The sequence below is a fragment of the Carcharhinus amblyrhynchos genome, chromosome 33, assembly GCF_965287045.1.
Source record: "Carcharhinus amblyrhynchos chromosome 33, sCarAmb.v2.hapA, whole genome shotgun sequence".
Taxonomy (NCBI): domain Eukaryota; kingdom Metazoa; phylum Chordata; class Chondrichthyes; order Carcharhiniformes; family Carcharhinidae; genus Carcharhinus; species Carcharhinus amblyrhynchos.
Window position 1 is genome coordinate 3,603,954 of NC_137356.1, and position 22,883 is coordinate 3,626,836.

General features: G+C 40.4%; 1 protein-coding gene across 6 annotated transcripts in view; it reads left to right on the forward strand.

The window, feature by feature from the left end:
• The window catches only part of LOC145361110 (voltage-dependent P/Q-type calcium channel subunit alpha-1A-like), a 649,898-nt gene extending 627,550 nt beyond the window's left edge, over positions 1-22,348 (forward strand). For 5 of the 6 annotated variants that reach the window (XM_080216715.1, XM_080216708.1, XM_080216711.1 and 2 more), the window contains one exon: positions 10,200-22,348. In XM_080216715.1, coding sequence (XP_080072841.1) covers positions 10,200-10,820 — 621 coding nt within the window. In that variant the 3' untranslated portion in view covers positions 10,821-22,348. The remainder of the gene's footprint in view (positions 1-10,199) is intronic. The other variant, XM_080216713.1, reaches the window with a different exon arrangement.
• Positions 22,349-22,883: the final 535 nt, after the last annotated feature.

A 22,883-nucleotide genomic window follows, 5' to 3' on the forward strand; every position in this document is an offset into this window, starting at 1 on the left:
GAAGTCTATAACAGCAAGTCATCTATTTGCTACAAGCTCTCTACAGATCAGGGCACTTGTCAGAAAAACTTGATTTCCTTCTTCATCCTCTCCCTCTTTGGTGCTGAGTTTTGCTCCTAAGATTCTAGCTGCCTCTCTAGAACCTCATCATTCTATTACTTTTGAGCACAAAATGTGGAGGCTGTTCCATAAGTTTCATCTTCTCACCAGCTGTTCACACAATGTATTTCCCAGCACAATTCACGAGACTGTGATCAGAAACAAGAAAATTGACCAATTTATTCATTTCTTAGCCCAGCAGAGACTGAGGCAAATTGTAGCATTACCTTTCCAGCTGCCTTACTGAGATTAGATAATTTGAAAAATTAGCAGAGGGTTTTTTCCCTGCACATTCATCGCTTCTTAATGGTGATGTGGCACAGTCTTTTCACCAACTTGTAGTAAAATCCAAACAAAATTTACAGAAAATCTCAAGATGAACACAAAGTGCTGGAGACATTTAGTAGGTTGGGCAGCATTTGTCAAGAGCACAAGGCATTTGGGACCGCAGTTATATTAGCTGAGACATTAAGATAGTAACTACTTTCTTGACAATGCTGAGTTTCTTGAATAATGCAATTCTTTAACAGCCAATTTATACAGAATATATCTATGAACAGTTCAGGGGGAGGTGCAGTTTTATTAATCTGAAAGTTAATTTGTTAGCTCTTCAGTTTAACAGTGCTTTGTAAAACAAATATATTTATTCAAAAGTTGAATTCTATAGGAATTAATACATTACAAATTGACAGCAGTTACAATAAAGTGAACTTTATTTCCTATGCTAGTACATTGCAAGACTGAAAGTTTCCAAAAACTGGTAGAATTTGAAGGAATCTGTAAACACATGTATAAGTTTAAACTGTTTGTGTGATAGTTGAGGGGGAGGGAGGTGACTGAGCAATAGCTCTAGCCACAAAGCCTCATTTGAAGTCCCTTCCACAATATTGTCCCTCCTAACTGCAGTAACTGACTCCTCGATTAATAATGCAATGCTACCTCCTCTTCTACATCCTCCCCTGTTTCGCCTGAAGATCCTATTCCCTAGAATGTTGAGTCCTATCCCTCCCTCAACCACGTATCTGTGGTAACAACAATGTCACAATTCCAGGGTCAATTCAAGCCCTCAGTCTTACCTATATTGCTCCTGACATTAAAGTAGAGGCCATCAAGTCTCGCTTTACACCCTTGGAACTCAAATGGCTGAATTTCCTCTGTCTTGTTTCCTTTACTATAGTATGCTGTGTCCATATTGTATTAACACTCTGTGTCCCCTCCCCCCTGTCAAACTAGTTGAAACTCCTCCCAACAGCACTAGCAAATTGATATCCTGAAAGGTCCCATTCTGGTTCAGATGCAGACTGTCCAGCTTGTCCCATCTTCCCAGAAACGGTCCCAGTAATCCCTCCTCTAAAAATCGTCTCTCCTGAACCAACTCTTGAGCTATGCATTCATCTGTCCTATTTTCCTACTTCCATACTGGCTAACACATAGCACAGGGAGTAACCCAGAGATTACAATCTTTGATGTCCTCTTTTTGATCTGCTGCTCAGCTCCCTGAGTTCTTGATGCAAGACCCCATCCTTCATTCTACCAGAGTTTGACTTATCACCATTCCACTTTCAGGATGCCTGGCAGCCGCTCAGTGACATCCCTGTCCCCGGCCTCAGGGATGCAATACGCCATCCTGGAGTCACGTATGCACCCTTAGAAATGCCTGTCTGCTCACCTAATTAATGAATAGCCCATCGCAATCTCTCTTCTTTCCTTGAGTTGATTCACTTGGTTCCTTATTCTAACATCGCATGTGAGATGGGAGAATTGTGGAACAATGTAACTTCATTATTTCCTCCCCTTTTCATTTTTCATTTATTTCCCTCCCGCTCAACACTGTCCCTCACTTAGGACCTGATCTGCAGCTCTTCTGATGATGGTACTCTTGGGTCAACCAAGCAGGGGGTTGCAACATACATGCAGATATTGAATGCCATCTGGACCATTTGAGCACACCATTCAGAACAAACCTACTTTTCTTCATCATGCCACCTAACTTCTCTTAGACTCTGCCAAGATTTCTATCTCAGTGCCCAGAAATATTAAAAGATAAAGAGTGGCTAAGGTAAACTTTGGCTCTTTAGAGGATGAGGAGGGGGATTTAATAATGGGAAATGACCGAAGCATTGAACAGGTATTTTGTGTCAGCCAAATATGTCAAAAATTGATGACAAGGAGGCTAAGGCAAGTGAGGATCTAGAAATGATCATTATCACTAAAGAAGCCATGTTATGTAAACTAATGGGGCTAAAGGTAGACAAGTCTCCTGGCCCAGATGGAATGCATTCCATGGTAGTAAAGAGAGGACGGGAGAAATTACTGATGGTAATTTACCAAAATTTGCTGAACTCTGGGGTGGTTCCACTAGATTGGAAAACAGCAAATGTGATGCCACTATTTATAAAAGGAGGTAATTATATGCCAGTTAGCTTAATTCTGTAGTGGGGAAAATGCTTGAATCTATCATCAAGCAAGAAATAGCGAGACATCACGATAGAAATTGTCCCATTGGGAAGACGCACAATGGTTCATGAAAGGCAGGTCATGTTTAACTAATTTACTGGAGTTCTTTGAGGACATTACGAGCACGATGGACAACAGGGAACCAGTGGATGCAGTGTATCTGGATATCCAGAAGGCATTCTACAAGGTGCTGCAGAAAAGGCTGCTGCAACTGCTGCATAAGATAAAGGTGCATGGCGTTACTGGTAATGTATTAGCTTAAATAGGGGATTGGTTAACTAACAGAATGCAAAGAGAGGGGATAAATGGGCATTTTACTGGATGGTGATCAGTGACTAGTGGCGTGCCTCAGAGATCAATACTGGGACCGTAATTGTTTACGATTTACATTGATGATTTGGAGTTGGGGACCAAGTGTAGTGTGTCAAAATTCGCAGATGACACTACGATGAGTGGCAGAACAAAGTGTGCAGAGGATGCTGAAAGTCTGCAAAGGGATATAGATAGTCTAAGTGAGTGGGTGAGGGTCTGGCAGATGGAGTACAGTGTTGGTAAATGCGAGGTTATCCATTTTGGTAGGAATAACAGCAAAATAGACTATTATTTAAATAGTAAAAAATTGCAGCATGCTGCTGTGCAGGGGGACCTGGGTGTCCTTGTGCAGGAATCACAAGGAGTTGGTTTGCAGGTGCAGCAGGTTATTAAGATGGCAAATAGAATTTTGTCCTTCATTGCTAGAGGGATGGAGTTTAAAAACAACGAGGTTATGTTGCACACCTGGACTACTGTATACAGTTTTGGTCTCCTTACTTGAGAAAGAATATACAGGCACTAGAGGGTGCAGAGAAGATTCACTAGGTTGATTCTATCAGGTATCCCCTCCACCACTCCAGAGAAAACAATCCTAGCCTCTCCTTATAGCTCATACTCTCTAATCCAGGCAGCATCCTGGTGAACCTCTTCTGCACCCTCTCCAAAGCCTTCACGTCCTTCCTGTAATGTGGTGAGCAGAATTGAATGCAGTCCTCTAAGTGCGGCTACCCAATGTTTTATAAAGCTGCAACACGACACCCTGACTCATGTACTCAGTGCCTTGATCAATAAAGGCAAGCATGCCTTCTTTATCATCCTATGTACTTGTGTGGCCAATTTCAGTGAGCTATGGACTTGAACTCCAAGATCCATCTGTAAACCAATGCTGTTCAGGGTTCTGTCATTAACTGTTCTTTCCGTTTAATTTGAAGTTAAACCTACTTTTTCTGTATTGTCTGTTATCTTCACACTTCACTTCCATTTGCAAAAGCAGGCTGCCTTGACCTTCCCATCATCAGCAGCAGCATAGCTAACACTCTCCAGATGTGGAGAAATGAAGACAACGATCTACAGCTTTCAAAAAACATTCAGGCTGGCAAAGACGTTCACGTTGTACTACTCCACCTCTTTGTTGGTGCTGCCTATGAAGCTATATCTTAGACTACAAGGGGTACAGAGAAAGACTCGACTGATTCAGGTTGAATCCCTAATTTGTGTGAAATCTGATCCAAGCTTAGCTGACACAGGGAGCTATAATCCATCACAGTATTCCGATGCTAGGGAGAGCAGGAATTAACTGGAAATCACAATCCAGAAACCTCCCATTGGAAACTGCATATGTGTAAACACTACATGAGGACAGGATTTACCTCTGCTAAAATGCCCTGCAGCATCCAATAGCCTGCCTAGACTGGCTGTCTACTTTCATTTATGAAGGATCTGATGGGGTGAGAGCTCCTGATAAGCTGTACCCCAGCAAGCATCAGCACCATCAGGAAAGGAGAGAGGAAAGACTGAAAAAAGCAGGCAGCAGCTTAATGGCTAAGGCACACACATCAGTCTGTATTGGTGCCAGTACAATCCAATCCAGTAAGAAAGGATCTGAGGATTAAGTGAAAATTCCCATAACTTGCCCAGTACACAATTATAACTGCATCTTGCAAAATTCTGCTGTCAGTTCCTCAATATATATCTGTGACCTATTATCATCATGTCTTTTTATATACCTGCCTAATTTTGTCTTATCCTAAATCTTATATTTATTTGTCTGTATATTTTATTCTGAGATTCTCATTTGTTCTGTCCTTTGTATGTGGGAGTCAGTTGTCTAATTAATAGTCACAAAAGTGCCACATAAGGACTGCCATACTGTAAGCGGTCTATTTGGTCATTATATAATTAATTAATCGATCCACAATTTCAATATCAATTTTATTCATAGCAAGTGTTCTATTGTGTGATGTACCATCAACTATTATCACTCAGTAATTGAGGGATAATTTCACACTTTTAATTCTTCAATACAATGTGACATTCTGTGCACCAGTATCAGGCATGAAACTTGTCTTCAGCATGTAGGAGGATATGAAATATAAACGAAAAAAAGAAGTTTTCTCCATGATCCTACATTGTAAATTATTACAAAATAATAAATACACAGGGGCTATAGAAACCCTATCTGAGGGTTAGGATGATAAAGCATCTTTGTACTGATCTATCAAGCAGTCCTAAGGTTCAACCCTTGGTGTGCACTGAGTGAGCTCATCCCAATCTAGGTGGCAGCAAATTGTCCCAAAGAAACTGACACAAAAGCACTTTAAGGGTTGTAAATAAAGCTTCAAGAGATATGGATAGCAAAAGATTTGCGAATGGCACAATATCGTAAATGTGAAGTTGGAAATAAAGTATGAACTGAATGTTTTTCATAGATAATCACATTTCAGAAAGAAGGTTGACACTCATTCTTCTAAATTCCAGAGAGTATAGGCCTAAACTGTTCAATCTCCCTTCATACGACAAACCCCTCATCTCTGGAATAAAGAAGGTAAACGCACGTGGGATACAGGGTAATTTGATAAAGTAGATTCAAAATTGGTTCAGTTGTAAGAGACAGAGGGTGATGACAGGCTTCTTTAGTGACTGGAAACCAGTGTTCAGTGGCATACCACAGGGATCTATGCTGGATTCCCTATTATTCATCATTTATATAAATGACATTGATGACTATGTGGGGGGGTAGGATTAGTAAATTTATGTATGACACAAAGATTGGCTGGGTGGTTAACAGTGAGGCAGAGTGTCTTGGGCTACAATAGGATATAGATGGATGGTCAGATAGGCAGATCAGAGGCAGATGGAATGTAACCCTGAAAAGTGTGAGGTCATACACTTTGGAAGGAGTAATTTGACAAGAAAGTATTCAATGAATGGCAGGACACTAGGAAGTTCTGTGGAACTAAGGGACCTTGATGTGTTTGTCAATAGATTTCTGAAGGCAGATGGACATGTTAGTAGAGTGGTGAAAAAGGCATATGGGACACTTGCCTTTATCAATTGAGGCATAGATTACATAAGCAGGGAAGTCGTGTTGAAGTTGTATAGAACTTAGGTGAGCACTGTGTGCAATTCTGATCACCACATTATAGGAAGGATGTGATTGCACTGAAGGGGGTGCAGAGGAGATTCACCAGGATGCTGCCTGGGATGGAATATTTAAGTTATGAAGAGAGGTTGGGTAGGCTTGGGGTGTTTTCGTTGGAGCAGAGAAGACTGAGGGGCGACCTGATCGAGGTGTACAAGATTATGAGGGGCAGGGACAGAGTGGATAAGGAACAGCTGTTTTCCTTAGTTGAAGAGTCAGTCATGAGGGAACACAAGTTCAAGGTGAGGGGCAGGAGGTTTCGGCGGGATTTGAGGAAAAATTTTTTTACCCAGAGGATGGCGACTGTCTGGAATGTGCTGCCTGGGAGGGTGGTAGAGGCAGGTTGCCTCACATCCTTTAAAAAGTACCTGGATGAGCACTTGGCACGTCATAACATTCAGGGCTATGGGCCAAGTGCTGGCAAGTGGGATTAGGTGGGAGTGCAGACTCGATGGGCCAAAGGGGCTTTTCTGTGCTGTATAATTCTGTGATTCAGAATAAAGACAGTCTAAAAATATTAAATGGTGATGACAGAATAAAATGAGAATATTACTTCGCATTAAGATGTGAGTACAGTATTGGAGGTGCAATTGGTGAAAAGTAAATTGTAAACAGATAGTCTTTATTGGACATACTATAAATGTTTTGAATAATCTACCATATAAAATAATGGAGGCAAACACATTGGAAATATTCAAAGTGTAATTGGATGTTATAATGGATATTTTAATATTGAAGTCTGTAGGTGACACAGGGAAAACTCCCTGCCATTTGGAGATATATCAAACATAGTGGAAGGTGGTTGTGGCTGTTAGAAGTCAGTCACCTCAGCTCCAGAATGTCACTGCATAAATTCCTAACGGTATTGTCTTCAACCCAACCATCTTCAGTCACCTTATCAGTGATCTTCCTTCCATCAAAATATCGGATGTGGGGATGTTTTCTGCTGATTACACAAAGTTCAGCATCATTCACAACTCCTCAGATACTGAAGCAGTCCATGCAACTATGCAGCAAGACCTGGACAACATTCAAGCTTGGGTTGGCAAGTGGCAAGTAATTTCAAGCCACATAAGTGCCAGGTAAAGACCATCTCCAACAACAGAAAATCTAGCCTCCCCCCTTGACATTCAGTGGGAATACCATCACTGAATCCCACTACTATCAACATCCTGCTAGTCATTATTAACCAGTCATATAAATACTAGAACAGGTCAGAGGCTGGGAATTCTGAAGTGAGTAACTCATCTCCTGACTCCCTAAAGCTGTCCATCATTTACAAGGCAGTAGTTGGATTGAATATTCTCCAGTCCCTCCGTCACCCACGCATAGCAGCAGCAGTGCCCCATCTACAAGATGCACTGCAGCAACTCACCAAGACTCTTTTGACAGCAACTTCCAAACCAACCTCTACCATGGAAAGAACAATAACAGCAGATGCAAGGAACCACCACTACTTACAAGTTTGCCTTCTTACCACACACCACCCTGATTTAAAATGATATCACATTTCTTCACTGCCGCTAGATCAAAACGCTGAAACCCCCTCCCTAACGGCACTGTGGATATACCTGTGTCACATGGACTGCAACAGTTCAAGAAGGTGGCTCACCACCACCTTCTCAAGGGCAATTAGGGATGTGCAACAAATGTTGATGTCAGCAACATTCACATCCCACAAAAGAACCGTAAAAAGCTTCAATGGGAGAGACAGGCACAAGAGAGATGATGCAATTGCAGAAAAACTATAAGGGATGATTTTTGATTGGAGTGTCAGCAGAATTAGCTGCGACCGTAGAGTTAGGGCACTTCAAGGAGGGTTTCAATGGGAGAATTAGGATTTAGAGAGAGGAAGATCAGTGGGACTATTAAGATACTAGGCTTTGCAGAGTTAGGGTACCAGAGGGACAAGATTCAGTGGGAGGGTTAGGTGACTGAATTGAGGAAGTTCAATATGAGAATGAGGGTGTAGAGAGATGAGCTTTGATCAGCAGATTAGCACATTTCAACAGGATATGATCATAACAAGAACCCTGGCTAACCTTCCTTCCTTCCTGAACCTAAAGACTGGACCTAACACCAGCTGACTGAATATAGATAGGAATTTAAACTGAGAGCTTGTCCATTCAACTCAGTAATACATTGGGCAGTGCGTTTACCCACTGAGCTATTGGAGGAAACCATCAGAGTTCTTAATTGTCTGCAATGTCCCCATGCCAGACTTATTTACTCTTCTTGTTTTCAGATATCAGGCTGCAACAAGAACATTTATATTGTGCCCTTAACATAGTACACCAGCTTGAGGAGTTTCACAAGATTTGATACTGAGTCACATTAGAAGATATTAGGACAAGTGACCAACTTGGTCAAGGAAGTAGATTTTAAGATGTGTCATAAGGAGGAGTGACAGAAATCTTGTGTGGGTATTCCCGAGATTAAGACCGAGGCAACTAATGGTATCGCTGTCAATGATAGAGTGATGGATACATTGGAGGAGTGCAGATGTTTTAGCTCATTGTCAAGCTGGAGGAGCATTTAAGAAGTTAAGTTTATTTATTAGTCACAAGTAGGCTTACATTAACACCGCAATTCCCTGGAATTCTCTGCCCGTTGAAGTGGTGGAGGCTACCTCGCTAAATATATTTAAGACGCTGGTAGATAGGTTTTTGGTAGGCAAGGGGATTAAGGGTTATGGGGAGAAAGCGGGAAAGTGGAACTGAGCCACTTCAGATCAGCCATGATCTCATTGAATGGCGGGGCAGGCTCGAAGGGCTAGATGGCCTCCTCCTGCTCCTATTTCTTATGTTCTTATGTTCAACGAAGTTAGTGTGAAAATCCCCTAGTCGCCATACTCTGGTGCCTGTTCGGGTACACTGAGGGAAAACTTAGCATGACCACAGCATCTAACCAGCATGTCTTTCAGACTGTGGAAGGAAGTAGGAGGAAACCACGCAGACACAGGGAGAATGTGCAGACTGTGCACAGACAGTGACCCGAGCTGAGAATCGAATCCTGGTCCCTGGCACTGTGAGGCAGCAGTGCCAACCACTATGCCACAGGACAATGAGGAAAAGGCCAGGACTGGTTCACACAGTTGTGGAATGAATTATCATGAAAACAATGTTATAGTGGACAGTTTAATTAGATATAAGATTATTCAATCTGTTTCTAAAGAGAGAATGGAATTTAAATAAATGGGTAGATCAGAGATAATGTGCAGAACAGGATGATTGTTAGGCCAAAGATCATTTTCCTGTCACTAAAAATACTTATGTTTTTACTGGGTTCAACAAAAGTTTGTGTGGCTCAGGATTATAACAAGTGAATCTTAAACAGAAGAGAGAGAGGATATCCCAGGGATTTGTCAGATGGAAATGGATTTCTCAGGGACATTATTTTTGGGGGGGTGGGGCAGTTTGTGCCCCACTGAGGTGGAGATGCCAGAATGTTGCTTTCGTTATCAGTGAAAGGCGAGTTGTGTTTGACCTATATGTATTATGTATGGCATAGCAGAAGGAGACCATTTGGGCCATCAAACCCATACAGGCACTCCATAGGACAATCCAGTGAATTCCACTACACCCCCTCCCTGATCTGGCTCCTTTTACATTCTATGCACCTGAGCACACCCAGGAAAATCTCCCCTAACATATCAGATGCAGCTGTGATTGAAATAAAATAAATGTTCCTAAAATGCACAATAGTTTGGTCAACTTCTAAATGAGGACGATAAATTAGCTTTTCAAAGGGGCAGTATTCTTCAGTTTACCTCTTGTTAAGGGCAAACATATGCAAGTCCAGAGTGAATGGGAGAAAATCAGATTCCTCCAGCAAGAGCCTGGGTCACAACCCCTAAAAACATTAACCAATCTTTCCTACTTCCATACATCTCTGTAGTTGCAGCATTTCCTGCTTAGGTTTTGGATTTCTCGATAGCTTCCGAGCTGTTTAATGTGTATGGCCTAACATTATTATTTTAAACCCATGTAAACTAAAAGTCATGTCTGCTCTTTAACCCCTTGACTTACAGACGTCACTTTCTCTTTTTACTTTCTTTTGACTTTTTGTTCTGTGATTGTTGCTTCCCCTTTTCTTTCGTTATCTCTTTGCTTTCTTCGATGTTTTTCTGTCTGTGTTTTTTCTCCTGGTTTTTTATTTTTTGATTTGCTTTGTTTCAATTTTCATGTAGGGCAGTAGTTCTGTGAGTGGGAGTCCAGTACCTTCCACTTCTGGCACCAGCACACCGAGGCGCGGACGCAGGCAACTTCCCCAGACTCCCTCCACACCTAGGCCGCATGTCACCTACTCCCCAGTGGTCCGCAAAGCCATGAATACGTCACAGCAGGGCAGGATACCAACCCCCGTGCCACGCAGATATTCGCCACCACCCCCGGAGCATCAGAGGGGGGAGCGGCAGAGCAGCAGCAGGTCTCCCGCCATGGAGAGAAGCACCATCCCCCGCAACGAGTCCCCTCGGCTAAATCGTCAAAGCAGCAGCCGCTGGTCCACTCCCAGCTCCCACGTATCTGAGCCTTACCTGGGTTCTCACAATGATGACTATTACTGCAGCCCTGACTATGATGTGCCAAGTGAGGAAACTCTGACCTTTGAGGCTGCCATGGCGACAAGTTCTGGAAGGTCACCCAGGACTTCTCGGGTGACGTCATCATCCGTGTCCCCATCACGGCATGGGCGACGCGTACCCAACGGGTACTATCACAATCTCGGGGTGACGAAAACGAAAGGACCTGGCACAAGAAAAGGAATGCACGAACCCTACAGTGAAACTGATGAGGATGACTGGTGCTAGCCCCAACATTCGTCTTACATTGCCAAGCACGTCAGGGGGATTCTTTGGGCCTCTTAAGACCTGAGGAGCTCTAGCCTTCTAAAAAAATGTTTGAAAAAATCAAAAAATAGGAGAAAGGAAAAAAAAATTGAAAAAAATTTTAAACTCATCTTTATTGGGGTGGGGGTTTGGAGCATGTGTAAAAATAAATCAAAATGGGGGCATAGCAAAGAAAATGGGATTCGTGTGGGTCCTTCTAACAGGTTTAACTGTCTCCAACGCAAATAAGGAGAGGAAGAGAGAAGTAAACTAAATCCTAAAAGGACTTTGGAAACTGTTGGGTTTCATTGATGAGTTTTATCATCCGTTACCTGTTAATATATATTGATATTGTATGGGGGAATGAAGGTTATCCAGTGCACAACATGTTCAGTCACATAAATTCATCCGAATGCCTGCAATGCGACTGACATCTCTGAGGAGTGGGCTCTAAGCGATGACAAACAAGAAGAAAAAATAACAAATCCACCTACGTGTTGTTCTTGCCTCAACAGAACAGCCTATCACAGCATGGAATTCTCATGAAGCTCTCACACAATGGAAAGAGCATGTCCTGTTGAAGAACACTTTGATTTTGCATACGTACAGGGGAGGGAGGGAGGGATTGGGAGGGAAGAGATGGGGATGGTTAGGGGAAGAAGTTGCCAGATCAATAACTTTTTAACTCTTGTGAGATCATTTCCATTTCATTTGTAATTCTGCTTTTTTCAAACCTGTAAATTGAACAAGTTTGGAAACACTCACTCCTCACCAGGGGGCCCTGGATTGATGAGAGGAGCAGAGTAAGGTGAATCACTCTTGTGTAGGACATTCAAAATGAACACTAGAGCAAGCAAACGATACCAGCCCATTGCGCAAAACAAAGTGCATGTTTTTTTGTGTGAAACTCTATCTCCTGTGTCTTTGTGATTCAATCCATTAGGATTGTTTGTAAGTTTATCAAACTTGCATTCTTTCCCTGCACCTCTCCTTTTTAATCCAGGATTTTGTGGATTCTGCATGCTTTACTCAGCGCAGTGTCCGGGAGCTCTGATTATTGTCAAACCCCATAACAGACAGTGTTGGGGAGTTGGAAGGGATGGTAATGCAAGTTCTGGTTTTAGTTCGCTACAGACTGATTAAAAGCTTACTAATTGCTAATATCTCTTTTAAAAAAATGGGGCGTAAAACCAGCTTCTATTTTTAATGAAACAAGACTTCTATTCCTGAATGCTGTCAAACACCAGCCAGCAAGCAGCCAGATTGGACAAATCTTTGAGTTTCCTTCATTCTCATATCCTCACTGTTCACCTGCCCAGGGTATATTCCTTTGGATCTAAAGTTACTGTTAATTCTCTCCACAAGTCAACAGGTTCATTGAGATCCTTTAGAAATGGGCAGAAATGACCTTTCCCAGATCCTGCATGCATTATGAGAATAAAAGTCAAGGCAAGATTAATTGAGGAGAGGTCGGGTGACACCGGGGTTGCAAATTATGACAGCAAAACAAAGACCGAGGGAGAAGTTTCCACATCGTTTGAAGGCCTTGAGAAATACGACCTAGAGTAGCAAATGCTTATGGGAAAGGGGCTGGGATAGTCTGCTTGAAACTTAAAAGAAATAAGTACCGACAGCATTTTGTTTAGGGAAACTATTTCTCAAGAGCAATGACTTGCTCCTCTACCTCGCCCCTAGGAGATGGACCTGTCAGTGAACTTTATGAGAGATATTCTCTTGTAATCACAAAAGCATGTGATTGGTTCTGGCAAATATTCTAAGGAGGAATGTGATGCAAAACGCAAAAGATGTCAAACAAAACAGAAAGAGTGCAATCAGCTTCGCTATCCGCTTTCTGAATCAGTAAATGCGTCCCCATTTTGCAAGAGTGCTGAGTTGCTGGTAGTATTGAGATAGTATCAATCAGTGTGTGCACCCCACACATGCACAGTCTATTAGCTCTGCTTCTTCTTAAGTATTGGTTTCACTTTGCTACTCATCCTTCTCCATTGCAGCCAAGCCTCCCTGAGGCAGCAGGCAAGCAGAGGGAAGGAGGTGTGAAACAAAAATATAGGCTTTGCATGAGTAATTACTTGCATCAGTGCATTTTTCTTGCTTGACCAGTTATCAATCAGTCAATAAATCTGAACTATTCCATGAGATTTTTAACAACATGGATTCTAATGCATGTTTCCAAAATTGGGGAAATGGTAATAGGCTGAAAGTGTAGCTCCAGAATATGACAGGAGGTGGTACAGAGCCCACATAGCATTCCCAGCCCCCATCCCCAGATCCCCAGTGCAATACTGCCCTCAGATGAGCATTTGCAAAAATTACAAGCCTTAAAATATCCAGTTGCGCTTACCTGTTGGTACAGCAGGAATGTGCACTCGCCAAATGTGTCTGTCAAAGGGGGATGACAGCAAAGTCCACTTTGATATCTGAGTGCTGTGTGTGAGTGTGCTGTCCTTAGGTCCACATACAGCAAGGGGTATCACCCTTCCTGAGCTGTCCAGCATCTTGTAAAATATCAGCACTATTCTCAGAATGTCTGAAACGGCAGGTAATACTGGGAAAACTTATGGGAACGCAGGACCCTGTAAACAGCAACATGACTTTTAATAATGAACACAGCATTTTTGTGTAAAAGTGTTTGCTGAGGCTATGCATTCTCCTTATTGTAAATACTTTAATGGTTCTCTTAGAATAAGATAATGATTTGAGTTTATAATTAAATAGTTCCAAAAACAGAGATTATAAATTTCTGGGAAATATATAAATATATAGATACATATATTTATGTATGAAGAATATTTATTAATATAAAACACCTTATAAGACACTACAGGGGCAAACAGTAATGTTACTGTTACCCGAGATATGAAAACGGGTAGAACAGGAAAAAGAGAATTACAAAATACACAAGTGTCGAATCTTAATGGAGGTGATCTCGTAAAGTTTTGACTGCATTCTATTCTCCAACTTCAGTTATAACATCTTTGCTCATTGTCATTCTGATCCACTTGGCTGCCGGATCTTGTCCTGACCTCCTTTCTTGTGTAATGTTTTTGTTGTTTACATTCTGCTATGTTCTCAAGTATAAGATTGGATGTTTATGTTCTTGTGTGGGGCTAAATGCAGGGAGGTAAGGACGGGCAATTGGTTGTCCCGTACAACGATCGTATCCTCTTTGCCAGGGGAGCAATTTCTTCAACAGAAGCTTCAACCATACTAGTACTTTTCAGCTCCCAGCCTTTGGTTTGGCCTGCTGCCAGAGACTGCCCAACAGGAATACAGACAAGGGTCACCATCTAATACCACTGGCCGGATTCACAGCTGTGAAAATTGTGGTTCAAATATTCCAGTGCTGTGGGAGCCAATAGAAATATGCTGATTACAATGCAAAAAAAGCAAGAGGGAAATGTATCTGTACCAGCAGCAGATTTAGTGGAGGCGGGTCCTGAAACCTACAATTAGAAATATTTTTTATACTTTTATCTCCTATTTTTGCGACAGAAGTTGAGCCATCACCAAATTCTCAATCACGTGAATGGTGCAAAACACTACCCAACTTACAATGTACTTTTGAAATTATAATGCAAACAAAATAACAGAAATATTTCAGAGTAAAGTATTTAAAATACTGGAAACCAATTGTGAAATAGTAATTTTGATAGCCATAGTTTCCCAGCAGTCTTATAAAATGTAAAGTTCTAACCCAGTCTTAAGCTGAAACTCTTTCATTGTTTTAACCTCAGGCTCTCCCTCTTTCTGCTTGGTGTTTTAATCCAGCTTCTTTTCAGTTTCTGCAAATGGGGAGGGAAATATATTTATATATTTAAATATATTTATTTTGCCATCATTTGAAAGATGTGCTCTTAAACCTGTTCCACAGTACAACCCCATTTCACAAACAGGAAATTGATTCAACGGCGCAACTATTATGACTTACTCCAATAATGTAAACCAAATATTTAAACCATCCATCCAGATACCAGCACAATGGCAACAAAAAGAAACTTTACACAAAAAAACTTTTAATGGTATCTTTTTCGAGGAAGTCGTCAGCCCAATGGACATATGCTTATATTCCCAGTGTTAAATATAATTTTGGACAGTGATTTAGTTTGTCAGAGATCGATAAACATTATCCTCAGTCTTTATTTTGACGTACATTTTATTGTGTTATTTTGCCAGTATTTTCTGAATGTTACTGTATGGATGCAATTAGACTTGCAACAACTTCCTACCTGGTGTATGGGTTATTTGGCAAGATGTAATATTTATTATAATGAATTTTGCTTATGAGAGGTATGTGTTTTGTTGAGCAGGGTTTTGCCAGACAGAAGATGCTTTAGCCTACTTAATTTCTCTATTTGGCACATCTACTCAAGAAACACACACAAAATTTTCTATCTCTTTTGTGAATTAAAGACATCACATGAATCATTCTCACTGACAGTACAACTCAGCTCTGATCCCATTTTTAGGACCCAAACATTATTAGATAAAGTTTAATATCCATCTTAAGAGTTTAATAATTCTTTTCTTGTTTGGGAATTATTTTATATTTCTCCCCCTCTCCCGTCTGTTGAAATATCTTTCTAAGCAATGAAAAGATGGACCTCATATCGCTGTTTTGTGAGGGTCATGCAGGTGCAATAAGATAGGGTTTTGATTTTTATTTCCCTGCTCTCCTGAATAAGGAAGAAACCTACCATCTGCTCAATATGGGAGAGTTCGAAATGCAAATAGCAGCACCACTCAAACTCTATCATTCAGCATTATGTCACTGCTCAATCCATCATTCCGAACTGAATCAAATAGCAACTCATCTGGTCTCGGCCTAGACATTGTTTGGAGCTAGAGTTGTCCCTCAGTCCTCAAACAGGGATTGGGGAGGGATGCTCGCGATTACTATTCTATTGGAACACACTATATTTGTATGGATATTGGAAAACAACAGGATCAGGATTATATCCATAGTTTAATAGCCTCGCAAGATGCATTATCACGGCTGAGACTGTTATGGGTACTTTTACAGTCTGGTGTTCATACCCTGAGAAAAATTGGCACATTCAGAAGTAAAGGGGAGGCAACTGGGGGTGAGGTCATCTACTTTATTCTAGTGATCCCCTCAGCAATCTTGCCAAGGCTCGTACCACTTTGAAATTTCTAAGTGCATGTTGGAGTGAGGAATTTTGCATACAAGTGAAAATTGTAGTCAGTATACCTGTGAGATTCCAGTACTCAGAATCCAGCCCAGAATCTCCAGAGCTTCCTCATTCTCATAAATTATCCCTTCCATCAATTCAAGCTTATACCATCATGTAATTCTACAATCCACCCTCTCTTTTCAAATTCTGCATAACAATCTTCCTGAGAAAAAAATCTCATATTGAAAAATACCGTGAATGTAAAAAGTTCTTTGTGAACCATTTACTGCAGCTTTTGGGAAGAACCTTCTAAGCTTCTTAAAAAGGAAGCAAATTATACAATTTGAAGATTTTAACAGGCAAATGTAATTCAGTGTCATTGAAAGCTTGCCTGTATTTTCAGAAAATGTGGAGTCCAGAAGTTTGAGCTGTTAGATGCTCAGAGTGGACTGAACTCCTAGTTATTGTAGTCACAGACCTTTATGTTTGTCGGTTTATTTCTTGTTAGCATGTGGGAGGATGCAGCATTTATTGAACACTGTGACACCCTTGTTTTGAAGAAGGGAGAGGCAATTGGGGAAATATTTGAGGAAACTGAATCTCTGTAGCTGTGGACGGAAAAGAATCAAAACGCATTGTATTTGTTTTGGTGGCAACACCATGTAGCTTCAGAAGCTGTAGGCCCAGAATTTCCTCAGAACTGTGCTCAATCTGCCCAGCTTACAGAGCTTCTGCTGCACTAGCAGCAAAGCCCCAAGAACAGAGCCCGAGAATTTGGAAGAAATTCCCTGTATTAGCTTCTGCAGTATGCCGTCTGCAATGATTCCTTTCTAACATATGGGTTTCAAATGACTGTGAAGAAATCAAACCATTAATTGAACTAGCAGACAATGAAGTAGTGGCGTTATAGGTCTGACCATTTACATGTCTCTTCATGAGGAAAAATACAGCCATAGTTTCTCAGTTGGCTTTGGTCCTCCATCGGTAACAAAGCCTCCCTTGGAGCATCACTGGTGTAGTAGTTATGTTACTGGACTGGTAATCCAAAGCTTGGTCAAATGGCCCAGCAAACATGAGTTCAGATCCCATCAGTGCAGTTGGAGAAGAAGAATTCAGTTTAAAAAATGGTTAAAGGAAATCTATCAGATTGGCATAAGCTCCAACTGGTTTATTGTTTTTTAGGAAAATAAACCTGCCATCTTTTTACTGCCTGTGACTCCAGTCCCACACCAACATAATTGCCTCTGAGGTGGCCTAACAAGCCACTCAGTTCTATTGAACAACCAGTGGTTCAAGAAGTACCACATTTCAAGACACTTAAAGATGGGCACTAAATGCCCACCTTCCCATGAATGCCTACATAAATAATTTATGTACCTGCAAAGGAGGACGTGGTGGGAAAGCGTGGCTCACTCCTGACATCAGTTTGACATATCTAAGAAATCCACAGCCTGGACTGTTTTGCTCTCCTGACTGGAATTACAAGCATTATATCTACCCTACAAGAGGGGAGTGAACTCAACCAATGCCAGATAACAGGCAGAATTTCACAGAATCATAGAATCCATACAGCGCAAAAGGAGACCATTTGGCCCATTGAGTCTAAACCGACTACAAAGCCACTCAGGTCCTATCCCTGTAACCCCACCTATTTACCCTGCTAGTTCCCCTGACACTAAGGGGCAATTTAGCAGGGCCAATTCACCTAACCCGCACATCTTTGGAGTGTGGGAGGAAACCGGAGCACCTGGAGGAAACCCGCACAGACACAGGGCCTTGCTCAAATGGGATTTTACGGCCTCACTCAAACTAAAACTGTAAAATCCCCGCTGACATCAATGAACTTTCCATGGTCTTCCCCTTGTCCATTCCCATTCCTGTGGCAGGCAGCACGGTAAAATTCTGGCCTATGTGTCAGATCTGTTATCTTAGTGTGTGTGTTTCTGTCCATGATCAAATTATCTTAATTTAGACACTTTAACAATCATTTCTAAACCAATCACAAATATCACTTTGCTAAAATATTTACCTCTACTGCTTATTTCGAGATAGTACATGATAGGTTAAATGGTTAGTTAGTCAAGATAACATAAGATTAAAGATTCATAACTCCAGCACAGCTGACCGTCACAAACTGCTTTAGCTCTTCTTCTCTGATTGTCTTTTTGAAGACCTTACATTGTTTTCCCTTTTTTCAAATCCCTTTTGTATTCACTTCCAAACTTATCCAGTTTCCCACAACCTCATGTTCCTTCACTATCTCTTCCAGTCTCTATTCTGTTCCTATATGAACACTGGCATACTCCACCCTACTACTATGACATTGCCATGGACTAAGTTGAATGTAGTGATCAAACTACTATAGATGTAATACTGAAGCTAATTACTACCCTCCAACAGTTAAAATCCTCTCTTTGGAAGGTACCCAGTGCCTTAGCCATCATCGATGATAATTACAGACATGCACTAACTCACAGCCTGAGGAGCACAATGCGACATGGAAAATATTTTTAAAGATAGCAAAGGGACATTAACTTCAGATATAACTTGGAAATAATTTTAAATCATTTTCATTTGGAAGTTATTTAAGACGTAAACACAAGTTGCTGATCAGCATTACATAGAAAATAGATGCAGGAGTAGGCCATTCGAGCCTGCACCTCCATTCAGTATGATCATGACAGATTGTGCGCTCCAGCTCCATTTTCCAATCTGCTCCCTATATTCCTTGATTCCCTGAGAGATCAAATATTTTTCTATCTCAGCCTTAAATATATTCAACAGTGGAGCACTCACAATGCTCTGGGATAGAGAATTCCAAAGATTTGCAACCTCGTGTGAAGAAATTTCTCCTCATATCCTTATCCTAAAACTGTGTTCCTTTGTTCTAGATTCCCCAGCCAGGAGAATCAACGCTTGAGTATCTACCCATCAAACCACCCCCCCACCCTTAATCTTCAGAGTATATACTCAGCCTCTCATCATAAAACAACTCTCTAATTCCAGGATTAATCTAGTGAACATTCACTGTACTGCTTTCAATGCGAGTATATCCTTTCTTAAATATTGAGACCAAGATTAGTCTCGCCAAAGCCTGTACAATTGTAGCAAGACTTTCTTATTCTTGTATTCCAGTCCCCTTGCAATAAATGCCAACATCCATTTTTCTTTCCTAATTATTTGCTATACTTACATGCTAACTTCTTGTGTTCCTTATACAAGTATAGCCAAGTATCTCTGAACATTAACACTTACATGTTTCATACCTTTTTAAAAACATTTTGCTTTACTATTCTAATGACTAAATTGAAAAAATGTACTCTACCCCATGCCATAATCCATTTGCCACATTGTTCCCCACTCACTTAACCTGCCTATATCTCTTTACAGCCTCTTAGTGTCTTCCTCACAGCCTGAATTCCCAGCTACTTTTGTATTATCCGTAAACTTACTCTCTTGTCTTTTCATGTAAGTCATTAATATAGATTGTAAATAGCTGAGGTCCAGCACTGGTTGATTAGTCGCATCCTGATGACTTGAAAGTGCCCCATTTATTCCTATTCTCTGCTTCCTGTCCATTAACCTATCTTCTATCCATATATCACTCACAACTCCATGACCCTTTATCTTGTCTATTAACCTTTTGTGTGGCATCTTATCAAATTTCTTTTGGAAATCTAAGTCTACTGATTGCCCTTTATCTACCCTATTAGTTACTTACTCAAAAATCTCCAATAAATTTGTCAAACAGAATTTTCCTTTTGTAAAATCATGTTCACTTGTATTAATCATGCTATACTTTTCTAAGTGGATTTCTAAGACATCCCTAATAACATATTTCAGCACTTTCCCAATGACTGTTATCAGGCTAACTGACCTGAATCCCTGTTTTCCCTCTCCCTCCTTTTTTGAATAGAGGTGTTACATTTGTTAACTTCTAATCTGCTGGGACTGTTTGGAACCAAGGGAATTCTGGAAAACCATAACCAACACATCTGTTATCTCTGCAACTATCTCATTCAGAACCCTAAGATGTAGACTATCAGGTTCTAGGGATTTATCAAGTCTTATTCCTTTGACTTTCTCCAGTACTACTTCTCTGCTGATATTAATTACCTTAATCTCCTCACTCTTATTAGCTGCAGGTTATCGTCCACTCCTGGTATGTAACCTGTGTCTTCAATTATGAGGACAGATGCAAAATATTTGTTCAATGTCTCTGCCGTTTTTCCTTTAATATGAACAGAGGAAATAGTAAACTTATAAAGACGCATTGTTTTGTTTTAACAAGTCCAAGTGAATTGTAATTATTGAGAAGAAGTTTTTAAAAGCTAGAAAATCAGGGACAATTGGAATGGACGCTATAAACAGATGTGTAAATTACAAAACCATCAGGTTATCGAAACTGTTTGAAATCTTCTTGATTTTTTTCCCTCTGGTTGATTTCAGTCACAAATATGTTTCCCTAACCTCAGTTTTCTCAAAGAAAAATCTCCTATACTCTTCATAATTCCCTCTGCTGACTGCCAGCTGAACTGCCTTAATGTAGCTTCATATTAATCAATGGTAGGTAAATGAGAAGCCAAAAGAGACTAGTCAAATCATCCTCCCAACTTCATTCATCTCCTTCTCTCTGGAGATTATCTTCTCCCCAACCTCTGTCCAGTGAACTGTCAACTACACCCGCACGTAGCAACAAATGTCATGACCAGCAATGCAATCTAAAGAAACGTAACTTGTGCCAATAAAGAGGGGAGAGTAGGCTTGCTGGTTGTAAAGATATTTGTAGAAGAGTTTCTGAAGAAGTCCCAGGTCTTGTTCTTGTTTTTTATTAATCCACAGAGCTCCTCTGGCCCTTTCCTGATCTTTCGATAGAGATATGTTTCAAGATGTAATTTTCTTTTGCAAACATTTCCTCAGTTCAGATTAATGTCATACATAACTTTCTGCAAACTATTAGGAGTAAATGTTAAATGATTTTGCTGAGTCTCACTCAAGTTCCTTGTGGCCTGAGTCTACAGCCCAGAAACAGTCAGAATTTAGCCCAGTCACGTTACACCTGTCTGCTGAGTGCTTGATGTGTAAGTGGGAATGTATCCTGTTGTGACCCTCCTCAACTCACAGAAAGCAAGCAGGAATTAAACTTACATACAAGGCAGTTAATGCTGATCAATTGGAACCTTCCTGTCCATTGTTGAATGGATGATGCAGCTTAAGAAAATGTTCCAGATTAAATTGTACCCTTGGTTAAAGGAAGCACAATGTGTTTGTGTCAAACTTCTAAAACGTCACAATCATCTTGTTGAGGATTTACAAGGGGAGTGAATGCAATAATTTAGAGCTGTGAAAGTCAACTCAAGTAATGATATATTTAAATTAATGTTTATGATATTTTACACAAACTTAAATCACTTTACAGACCTCATCACCGGCTGACACTTAACCACGATCAACAAATGACGTCATGTGAACCCGACAGCACTCAAACTGTAGCAAAACTGATGCAAGGGCAAATTTCAAATTAGTCCCTTTTCTAAGTCAAAGAATGAAATAAACTGGGTGGAGTGTTCGTGTTAAGGCAGATTGACTTTCTGTCCTGGTTTCATGTTGTAGGGTTTTTTTTAAATAACTGTTTAATTGACCAAAACTTGATGATTGAAAAAACGTTTTTGTAAAGAGTAATGTAAGACAGTAATTGTCAGGTGGTTAATAGGTAGCTGCATCTCTGAAGAACATTATAAATAAAACCTTTCCAAAGACTGGAACATGTAATTGGCATTGGGAAAAGAGGGGGAGTTTCAAAAATGCATCTTTTGTGTTTTGGTAATATTTACACTAGTCCCTGTCTGTCACCTCTCTGCTTAACCCATACACTGTTAAAGAAGGAATGGGAAACATGTATTAGTAGGATAAAAAGGCAGCCTTTGTAACGCTATGCCTGATGTATTGAAGGACTCTTTCAAAAACAAGCCTAGGAATGACTGATGATGTTAATACTGACCAAGCACATAATGTGTTCATGTGACATTCCTCTATAATAATGGTGGTGTTAACTTGTTTAAAATGTCATATGAGTGTGTTAAGTGTTTGCTGGTGTCACAAATCATTTCTAGATTTATATATAGAAGTTATTTTATTCCATGTTAATATATCATACCTCAGGCATCAAATTTTAGACTGGCTGCCTGTGAATGAAAAATAAGCAATAGTTTTTTGTCTGAGTATCTCAGTGGCTTATATAAAACATAAATACTGTTTTTTTAAATGAATTGGAAATACTGATACAAATATGTCAAAAAGTCAAGTAACATTAGATACCTCAAAACTAGCATGTTAGAAATTATTTTATGGGACATGGGCATGGCTGGCAAGGCCAGCATTAATTGCCAGTCCCTAATTGTCCTTGAGCTTTTTTTTTAAGTGGGCAGTTTGCCCTCCAAAAAAAAATTCAAAAGACAATTAGAGATTTGCAATAAATGTTTGGCCTTGCTTGCAATGCCCACATCCCATGAAGCAATAAAAAAATTGCTGTTGAGATATCTATTCAATACTCTTGGAAATTACTGGGATACATAATACAGTCACTGAAATCTGTTTTAATGTTAGAGAAGAGGTTGTTGCAAGCCTAATATGCAAGTGTGGAATGTTTATATCCTCATGTGTTTGTATTGTGATAAAATGACGTCCCAGAATATTCTTTTTTTGAGTACCAGTGGACAAACATGTGCTGAACTAGAAGATCCTAAATGACCTGGTTTGTCACGAGGTGGTTCGACCAGTCCAAGTTTGTTGCATTTTGCCGTTGCTTCCCTGCACACATCCACTGTTGCAATTCTAACAACGTTAAAGGATTTTCATTCATGTTTCCTCCAACCTTTTCTATAAGTTGGTG